General features: G+C 46.1%; 1 protein-coding gene across 1 annotated transcript; it reads right to left on the reverse strand.

The window, feature by feature from the left end:
* Positions 1 to 59: 59 nt before the first annotated feature.
* On the reverse strand, positions 60 to 1,910 carry LOC139422553 (galactose-3-O-sulfotransferase 2-like). The gene is made up of 3 exons (XM_071173703.1): positions 1,777 to 1,910; positions 1,171 to 1,488; positions 60 to 969 (listed from the first exon to the last, which is right to left on the reverse strand). Exons 1-3 carry the CDS (start codon positions 1,893 to 1,895, stop codon positions 60 to 62), a joined length of 1,347 nt encoding a protein of 448 aa, XP_071029804.1. The 5' UTR covers positions 1,896 to 1,910.
* Between the last annotated feature and the right edge of the window lie 9,224 nt (positions 1,911 to 11,134).

An 11,134-nucleotide genomic window follows, 5' to 3' on the forward strand; every position in this document is an offset into this window, starting at 1 on the left:
AATGCATCAAAAGCAGAAATTCTGAGCAGTGTAGTATCTAAAAGGGAAAGTGCTGCACATTAGTCTGTAGGTATGGACCTCATGTCATGGCCATACTGCTGGAAATACAGGTGAGAGTGGTACTGTAGCTCAGGCAGCACTAGTCGCACACAGAGCCCCTCTTCCTGCAGAGTCAGGTTCCCTCGTACCTTGTATCCCAGGATGGTGACTGTGTCGGTCTGCCAGGGCCTGACCAGGTCCTCCAGCTCACCAGGGGGCACTCCTCCTCTGGCCACACACTTCTGTCTGAGCCTCTGTGTGGAGGCCCTCAGTAGGGTCACCTCCCTTTTCAGTCTCCCCAGGCCATACTGCTCAGCTTTCTCCCAGAACACCTGCAGAAATAAGTTGTAGAGCAGCACATCCAGACTGTTCCAGGCCCAGAGCCTGGCCTTGGTGTCCTCCTCTATCGGGGTGATGTCCGAGGGGGCGCGGACATTCAGGTGCACATAGGCCAGCTCCTCAGGCTCCAGCTGCAGCAGAGCCCCCAGGAGAACCAGAGACTCATCAAAGTGCTCAGCAATCATTACCAGCTGGAAGGCCTCCTCCAGCTGAGTCAGCTCCATGGGCCAGGATGCGTTCCACTCTTGGCTGCTGAGGCCCAGGTCAAAGCTCATAGGGTTCCTGGCTAGGCCATTCCCAGGTTCTGTAGGGTCCCAGTAGGACTCTGGGGCCTCCAGGAAGACTGAGAGGGCTGACTTCCTGTTAGCTGTGTCAGCTGCCTTTTTGGCTAGAGTGAAGGCAGGTACAGTGGAAGTGTAGTAGCTGAAAACGGACTCAAAGGTCTGTAGAGGATCACGCAGCAGGGTGATGTAGATAGTGTTCTTGGGCATCACCTGTTTCAGCTGTCCCAGGTCCAGCCGCATGTGGCTGCAGAGCATGTCGAACTGAGAGGAACCCGGTGGCAGCTCATCTACAAAGTCTGCTCGGAACCTGGAGCCATAAGGAAGGTTAAACATGTTAAAGCAGTGAAAGTTATCTGCAGTTAATATCCACCAAATGGCGGGGCTCCAAATGTACCAGAGACCTGACAGTATATTTGATCATTTGAACATTGCAATAGAACATATCTACTCATCAGATGAATAGAGGTAACCAACCGTATCTTACAGGAGATAGTAGTCGTGCCCATACCTATCTGGGTAGCTGAACTGGTATGCGTAATAGGGGAAGGCGAAAGTGAGGTTCTCCTTCTCCCCAAGGCGGAACATCAGATTCTGGACAGTGCTGCTTCCAGTCTTGTGTGTTTTGAGGAAAGCTACAGGTGGAGGGCTCCTCCTTGTCCTCATAAAGATGTCCCCATTGGGATCTCTTTGATGCTGCAGATTGGGTGTCTGAACCTCCTTCCTCCTGTTAGGGGCAGTGTGAGATGGGACGGGGGTGTTTGGAGGAGCATTGTCGGAAAGTGCTCCCTTCTCCTCCACCTTATGGCCCTTGTGCCCACCATAGTGGCTTTCGACATAGGAAAGAGAGAGGATTTCAACAGACATCTAGGTAAATAAAGTCTCAACAGAACTTATGCAGCTTAGCTGTATGCCATGACAAAGAACTCCTCATTAATCAGTTCTGTATTTGAAAGTTTTTTTGAATCTGTAATGCATTTACGCAAATATATGTAGTGTTTCTCTGGTACATTTTCACAATAACCACTGAGTTAAATCTATTAGTTTTACCACCACCTACAGCTACAGACAGTGCATAATGGTGTGGGGAGAAAGAGAGAGACAGACTGTCCCTTACCTTGGATGCTGCAATGACTGAGTAGCCAGGAGCATGAGTAACAAGGTGACACACAAAGCCATCAGGAGACCCATCACACGGTGTCTCCAAAGTTGGGTGAACAACCAGCGGAGGGTCATCTCCTTTCTGTGGCCCACCCGAAACACTTTCCTCTGGAACCTTCTTCCCTCCTAGCATGGAAAATAGTCTCTGGGACTTTGAAGGTGAGACTGGGTTCCGGAGCTTAAAGAAACTGAGAGACCTGACCTCACCCTCTAAGCTGGCTCAGTGAGACGTCACGCAGCCAGCCAGCAACTCTCCAGCCAAGAAGCCATGATTGAGTTTTTGACTAACATAAGATTTGAGAATGTCTATTCTCAAGCTTTGCTGCTGTTGTGTAAGGTGCAACTGCAATATGACAAGGCTAATGTCCTTATTCACATGTTAAGAGCAGCAATCACTTTTTTGTATATCAGGGATGCCAAATACTAAAAGCTAAATTGGACAAGAGACAAGGACATTAAGGAAAATAAATACATACAATAAATTAGATACAATTAAAATAAATAAGAACACAAAATTCCCCAACACAAATAATAGTAAAACCACCTAGGCCTAAATCAAGGTGTGCAACAATGAAAATGTATTTTAATAATAGCCTACACATCTACAAACAAGTTAATGACACCCTTGTTTTTATGGTATTTCACTATTGTCTGATATGAATGTGTGTGATATGACTGTGGCAAACACATTGACAGTGCTTTTCATTGAAAGGGACGGGTCTGATATTGGAGGGGGCGTTGCTTTCCTCATCGACCCTTAATGTGCATTATCATTCAATTGGTTAAAATGCTACATGTCAAGATACTATTGGCTCATAATAAAACCGGTGATAAACGGGTAACCCTTACCCTCCTGTGAGGAGGCCATGTTCATTACAAAAACGTTGCAGATAGAAATGCCATGACTAGAGCAGACCTGATTCTATACACTAAATATTTGTTCTACATCATACATTTCTATCTGAATGTTGGCCAAAATCTTTACTGGAACAAGCTACAACAAACACTCAAACTGGACAGTTTTATCTCAAGCTCTTCATTCAAAGACTCAATCATGGACACTTACTGACAGTGATGGTTGCTTTGTGTGATGTGATGTCTTCTCTACCTTCTTGCCCTTTGTGCTGTTGTCTGTGCCCAATAATGTTTGTACCATGTTTTGTGCTGCGACCATGCTGTGTTGTCATGTGTTGCTGCGTTGTTGTCTTAGGTCTCCCTTTATGTAGTGTTGTCTCTCTTGTTATGTTTGTTTTGTCCTATATTTATATTGTATTTATTTTGTATTTTTAATCCCAGGGCCCGTCCCCGCAGGAGGCCTTTTGGTAGACCGTCATTGTAAATACGAATATGTTCTTAACTGACTTGCCGAGTTAAAGGTTAAATAAAATAAGGTAAAAGGTTTTGTCCTGATGAACGCGGTTCCAGTGGTGCGCGACTTCAGGATTTTTGGAGTCGACTCCGACTCCTGTGATCGGAGTCGAAATGAGTCGCCACTTATTCGACTCTTACTCAACTCCAAAAACACGCTGAAACGGATGCACACACATGTAACAGTACTCGTCTTGCGTTGTGTACAATCAGTCATCGACACGGAACTCCAACATGTAGCACCAGTCATGTAGCTTTATTCTGATAAGAACGACACAAAATTGCACGTCATGCAATGCACGTCTCACCCTCCAACTCTGCACTCACGCACGCTGGTTTGGTGCTTGTTCACTGGGCTAGTTACCAAAATAATACAATTACAATATACAATATAATATCTTTAACAATGTACCTGATAAGAACGACACAAAATTGCACGTCATGCAATGCACGTCTCACCCTCCAACTCTGCACTCACGCACTGTACAAAATATATGAACCCCCACCAGACACAGTAAGTTGCTAGCTAATACTGGCGGGAATTCTCTACAACAAAATGCACAACAAATATTCTAAAAAAAACGCTGCATCTTATGTGTGATGTTCGAATAACATTTACAAACAATTTGATATAAATTGTACATTTAAATCATCACTTGAGAGTGTAAAAATAACTTTTGATGTACAGTGCTTTGCAACCAACAACTTACCGCTGGTTTGGTGCTTGTTCACTGGGACGATTCTAACTGGAACATCCCCCCTCGTAAGCAAGCTACGCAAACCAGCCAATAAGATGCCATGTTGAGTAGGTGAAGGCAAAACAAACTCAAACCAAAACCTTAACAATAAAGTGGCAAGGGGAATCACCAATATAACCCTGTTACACTCCCCCCTACTGAATTCCACTTGCCAAGAAAAATAACAAAAAATACAAAACGGCACTGTGCAAACATACCAGATACAGAGACACTCAACATATGTACAGAATAATCCAGAGAAGAAAAAAATATATATATATATACTACCTAATAGAGAAAACTAAAAGGTAAAGCTGTGTATATCAAGGATGCAGACCCTGCTTTAAATCAGTCACTAAATATTCCAGTCATTAGACTATTCTCCTTGAGAATTAGAGTGAAAAGCGGTTGATCAAACCCCTTAGCCCTCATAGGTAAACATGCCTGTCACATGTTAAGTACACTCTGTGACTTTAAAACATCCAAGTAATAAAATAAACCACCATAAGAGACTTTATCATATCCGTCACATTACCATCCTGCAACCTCTAATCATGGTCACAATGATGTAAAAGCAAAACAAATAAAAGATGTCAATACCATTGACCCTCTATTCACATATTTAACCTTCAAGAGCTAACTCTGGTTCTGTACTCAGCACCATCATCCACTGCAGTGTCCATGGCAGCTGAGACCACAAGGCTGTCATTCATGTCCTCAGACTCTGTTAATCCAGACATGTCTGTTCCCTCCTCAACAGCAGCATGGGGAAGAGGAAGAAAGTTGACTGGCATTATCAGGTTGCGATGTACCGTCTTCTCCCGTCCAGTGGAGCTGTTCTGAATCTTAAAAGTGTGACTGTCAGCATTCAATCCAGTGACATGGTAGACAGTATCCTCCCAACGGTCAGCGAGCTTCCGCTTTTCCCGCTCCCCCTTGTTAGCCAGCAATACTCGATCCCCAATCTCCACTGGTGCTCCTCTGACTCTTCTGTCATAAAGGTCAGCATGCCTCTTCAACTGCTTCGCTGCAGATGCCTGTGCTGCATTCATGGCTTCTTTCAGATCTCTCCTCAAAGACTGAACAAACTGGTCATAGTCGACAACTTCTGGGTTCTCTATGACAGAGCCAAAGACTATGTCAACAGGCAGTCTTGGCGTCCTCCCAAACATTAGCAGGAAAGGGGAAAAGCCTGTGGTCTCGTGGATTGTACAATTGTATGCAAACGTAAGGGACTTCAGCGCCTGAGGCCATCTGTGCTTTGCTCTCGTTGGCAGGGCCCGGATCTTATTTCCCAAAGTCCTATTCATCCTTTCGCAGGACCCGTTCCCCATCGGATGGTACGGCGTGGTGTGAGACTTCTGAACGCCTGCAACACTCAACAGTTCGGCTATTAAAGCGCTCTCAAAGTTGGCTCCCTGGTCTGAGTGTATACGTCGAGGCATCCCATAGACACAGAAATAGTTGTTCCACAACTGATGAGCTACTGACTTAGCAGACTGGTTCGGACACAAGAAGGCATGAGCCAATTTGATAAAGTGGTCAGTAACAACGAGCACATCCAAGGATTTGTTTGAAGAATCTTCTGCAGACCAGAAGTCTATGCACACTAGTTCAAGAGGCTCAGTTGTTATTATGCTCTCAAGAGGAGCTCTTGCTTCCGGATCAGGAGTCTTGCTCACCACGCATCTCCTGCAGCACTTCACATAAGCTTTTACCTCCCTCTCCAGGCCATGCCAGAAGAACCTCTGTCTTGTCAGGTAGACTGTTCTCTGTTGGCCCTGGTGGCCAGCTTCATCATGGACACCCTTCAACACCATTGCTTTCATGGAGGCTGGAACCACATACAGATACATTTTCCTCTTTGTAACCACATTCTTCGAAACACGATACAGTACACCCATCTTCATGGTCAACTTGTCCCAACTTCTGAGAAGACACAAAACCTCAACACTCTCATGGGCACGCTCTCTCCGGGATGGTCTTCTCCCCCTCTCCACAAAGAAGATGACTTTGCTGATCACGTTGTCATCACGCTGCTTACTCATCAGTAGGTCGTGTGGCAGAACATTGACATCGGTCTGCTCTGATGGCATAACAGCCTGTGGGAGCTGTGGCAACAGCAGTGCATGTGAGCCCACTTCCCCCACCCAGCACCTGTGTGAATGAAGAACAGCTGCAACTTCATGTCTTGATAAAGCACCAGATGGGGGGTCAACAGTAGCCTGACAGCTAATGACCACTTCGTTGAAGTCAGAGGCTTTGTCAAAGGGGTGGCTGGACCAGCGAAACACATCTTGCACTCTGTCTGTGCGCACAGCGTCGGCTTCAGCTAGTAAGGTCTCGTACGGAACCCTTGTCAGGCGATGGAGTGCACTGGGTCGTACGAAGGGCTCTCTGCTCAAAGCATCTGCAACAACATTTATTTTTCCAGGGATGTACTTGATGTCAAACTCGTACGGTGCCAGCTTGGCGACCCATCTCTGTTCACAAGCATCAAGCTTTGCTTTGGTCAGAATGTCAAGGGATTATTATCCGTCCATACCGTGAACTGCTGTCCCCGTAGCCAGTGGTGGAACTTGTCACAGATAGCCCATTTCATGGCAAAGAACTCGAGCCTGTGCGCAGGATACCTCGACTGTGCATAACTGAGGGACTTGCTCGCGAAGGCTATAGGTCTCGCTGTAGTTCCCGGTTCCTGCACCTGAGATAGCACAGCACCTAAGCCATTGCTGGATGCATCCACCGAGAGTAGAAATGGTTTTTCGAAGTTGGGGTGGGCCAACAAAACCTGGAGCAGTAAGGCTTGCTTTAGCTGGAATAAGGCCTGTCTGCATTCTGTTGTCCAGTCGGCAGCCGTCAACTTCCTGACAGGTGAGCTTCGCTTCTTTTTCCAGCGTGGAGCCTTGTGTCCAGTAGTCAATCCAAAGAGAGGCTTTGCAATGGTCGAGCAACCTTCAATGAACTGTTGATAATACACCACCATCCCAAGGAATGACCTTAATTTCTTCTGAGATGGAATGTCAGTGCCATCTTTCATCAGATCAGCTTCTGTTACTCCTGTAATGGCCCTCACCTTCTCAGGGTCTGTAGCTACACCATCCGCACTAATGATTTGCCCCAGAAACTTCACAGACCTCTGCAGAAAGTTACATTTTTTTTGGCGCCAACTTCAGGTTGTGAGCCTTGAGACGCTCAAAAACCATTTCCAGGCGCTGTATAGCCAGATCTTCAGTGGGCGCATAGACCAAGACATCGTCAAGGTAACACAGCAGGCTAAGAAAGTTCTGATCCCCAAAGATGTTTAGCATCATCCTCATAAAGGTTGCCGGACTATTACATAACCCCTGTGGCATTCGATTGTATTCGTACAATCCAAATGGCGACGTAAAAGCTGTGAATCTCCGGTCATCCTCATGCACTTCTACATTGTAGTAGCCAGAGGTGAGGTCCATTGTCGAGAAAAAGGCATTTCCACCTAACGCAGCCAGCGCGTCAGCCTGGTGAGGGAGTGGGTGGGCGTCTTTGATGGTGCGAGCATTGAGCAAACGAAAATCAGTACAGAGTCTCAGGTCTCCAGACTTCTTCCATTCAAGGACAAGGGGAGAGGCGAACTCACTACTTGACTTCCTTATGATATCACGTTCTTCCATCTCATTCAATGCTTGTTTGAGCTTCTCATAATTATTTGGTGAAAGGCGTCTGTAGGGCATCCGAAAGGGTTTCTCATCACTCAGTTGAATGCGGTGAAGACATCCGGAAGCTTTTCCACAATCCAACTTGTGCCTGGAAAAATAGACTGGTACTCAGCTATGAGCTGGATGAGTTTCTTCTTACCAGCAGGAGACGCTTGACAGGAGGAGACATCAATATCAGTCAAACCTAAGTCACGTAAGACCTCAGGATCGCTTGAACTGTCAGGTCCGTCAGTATCGTGAAGTTGGCTGGAACCGTCAGTCAGTGTCAAGTCATCTTGGCAGTCAGTGAGTATATCAGCCGTTCTCTGCACTTGCTGCTGGAAAGCTGCTGATGAATCATCATTCACACACGAACAGTCAAAGTCCTCTAGAGCCATGCAAGGAAAGACATCGGCTAAAGTGGCGTTTCGTCTCAATGTCACTGTCTTCTGAGAAGGGTTTATCACTCTAACAGGGAGCCACCCACCCCCCCGCAATAGAGCTACTGTCCTCCCTACCAGTATTGACCTTGGTGTTGACCTTGAACTGCTGGGCTCAATGACAACAGCACTGCCAGCTGATAGATTCTGAGTGTTTCCTAGTCTGCCCCAGACTAAGTGCTCCTGCATAGGCTCTAGAGTCACAGCCCCTTTTAGTCTCACAGTTCCAACTTTGTCAGGTACTTCACTGTCTTTCCATCTCTCCACATTAGCCATCATATCGATTAGCTTGCTCTCCTCACCCCCGTCACACACAGGAGTATAAACCCTCTTCCAGAGATCTCCATCCGTCTTCAGGTGGCGAATCAAGTGCTTTAGGAGATTGCTGCCCAAGATGAGGTCATCACTCTGGCCTTCCACCACCAGTGTAGGCACAGCAACTCTACATCCGTACACCTCCATCTCCAGCTCACATACTCCCAAAGGCCTCGTCTTCAACCCACCACAACCAACCAAGACTACCTCTGTAGGACTCAATGATGGACTTTTCAACACTCCTGCATGCAACAGCTCAGGTAAGACCCTAGAGCTCAAGGTACAAGCCATGGATCCACTGTCAAGCATAGCTCTCACTTCTACTTCTCCTCCTATTAACACCTTGGCATAGAATAAATCATCATACGGGGTAAGTCTCTGTGTGTTCTGCATTATGATACTCTTCTCAGTCTCCATTTCGTCACAAACACTTTTATATACAGACTCCAAATCAACAGCTCTCACTGATGGGGACTCTACAAAAGGCCCAACACTCTCCCCTTCTACATGCAGGCCTACTAGTTTTCCGGAAGCTGAGCAGTGATTACTGTAGGGACTCCACCAGCTGTGCTCAGAGCTGTGACCTTGGGGCACTGAGAGCGTGTGTGGCCAGCTACATGACAAAGAAAGCAGAGGTGATTGGCCCTGCAGTGAAAGTAAGTATCATGTCCAGCATCCCCGCACACGTTACATGGCCCATTAGACTTCACTTTGCTCCTATTCCCTTTTTGGAACTTATGGTCAGACTGTTGTGGCCTCTGCTCCAGCACACGCTCCAGCATGGCAAGGATACGTTCCATCGGCTCAGCTGAGCCCTGAATAGTCTGGGCTGGGTAAGGCAACGTATTGGGTACTTCCATGTGGGTTCTCACAGCAGGCATGGTGATCGGCATGACAGCACCAACTTCCTGCTTCATTGTTGCGATGGCTGTGGTCAACTTAGATAAGTGAGAGTACCTCCGCTCCCTCCTGTATTCATCCAGCCTCTCATGAACATCTGCAGCAGTCCACTGCTGTAATGGCTTGCACTTAAAGATAAGCGACAGTTCAGCATTAGGGCAATGTCTGATAAACATGACTGTGAGCTCACGAGATGGGTCTTCAACACTTTTTCCCTGTCTCTTTAGACAATCTTCAGCAACCTCCATAGCCCTGTTCAGTCTGAGCCAATATTCAAATGGTTGTTCATCAGTCAGAGGTAATGTGGCATAAAAGTCAGCAAGGGGCATGCTTGAAAAAACAGTGTCACTAAAATGTTGTTTCAGTATGTCAAAGATGGGACTCTGACCTTTAGATAAATCAATGGAGGGATTGCTGCGTATGCCAACTTTAACAACATCGCGGGCCCTTCCCATAAGCCTGCCCATAACCTCAACTGCTTGGTCCATCACAGACACGCCCCTCTTACGCATGTAAACCCTTACCATATCCTCCCACTCATGCACTGTGCACTTTTCAGAGCCATCCCCCCGAAAGTACACCGGTTCCCTGATATCAGACTTCAATACCAGGTTCAGGCCTGACACATCCATACCCCTCGAGCTGCATACACTCCCCATAACATTGTCCCCAACATGTCCAACAATTGCCTTTGACTCCAAACAGGAGGCAATGTTCTCCCCAATGGAATGACCAATCTGCTGTACTATGTCTGCTATCAAATCCATGGAGACCTCCCCACTCCCTGTATTTGGCAAAACTCTTTCATACACATCCTTGGGCGTGTCCATGGGTAACCTATCATCAAAACCCTCCAGTTTGGGCATAGGTGTAGAAGTAACTGGAATTTTGGCTGAACCCCTACCAACAGATGGTGACATATTAAATGACAGGAAACCCCTCCCTCTCCCAACACCTTCCATTTTAACAATGGTAAATCAACACCCTAATAAAAATGTAAATAGCAAAACATGTATATATATATATTTTAAACCTCACGTCAAAATCTAACCTATATCTAGTACACTGGTAAAACTCACCCTACTTATATCAGATATACATTAGAATTGCAATTAAAAAAGTAACACAAAAGTTCATCAATTTCGATAATAAAACGTTCTAGTGGCGCCATCTTGTGGCGAACGTCTTATCTTGTGGCAACGTCTTATCTGATTCTTCAACGGCAACCACGGCGAAGTTCTGAGATGGAAATCCAGCAAAGGATGATCCGATCCAGAAGAACGGTCACGGCACCACTGTAACAGTACTCGTCTTGCGTTGTGTACAATCAGTCATCGACACGGAACTCCAACATGTAGCACCAGTCATGTACCTTTATTCTGATAAGAACGACACAAAATTGCACGTCATGCAATGCACGTCTCACCCTCCAACTCTGCACTCACGCACTGTACAAAATATATGAACCCCCACCAGACACAGTAAGTTGCTAGCTAATACTGGCGGGAATTCTCTACAACAAAATGCACAACAAATATTCTAAAAAAAACGCTGCATCTTATGTGTGATGTTCGAATAACATTTACAAACAATTTGATATAAATTGTACATTTAAATCATCACTTGAGAGTGTAAAAATAACTTTTGATGTACAGTGCTTTGCAACCAACAACTTACCGCTGGTTTGGTGCTTGTTCACTGGGACGATTCTAACTGGAACATCCCCCCCTCGTAAGCAAGCTACGCAAACCAGCCAATAAGATGCCATGTTGAGTAGGTGAAGGCAAAACAAACTCAAACCAAAAACCCATTGGCTTAACAATAAAGTGGCAAGGGGAATCACCAATATAACCCTGTTACACACACACACACACACA

This window comes from Oncorhynchus clarkii, chromosome 12 (genome assembly GCF_045791955.1).
Source record: "Oncorhynchus clarkii lewisi isolate Uvic-CL-2024 chromosome 12, UVic_Ocla_1.0, whole genome shotgun sequence".
In the NCBI taxonomy this organism is placed as follows: Eukaryota; Metazoa; Chordata; class Actinopteri; order Salmoniformes; family Salmonidae; genus Oncorhynchus; species Oncorhynchus clarkii.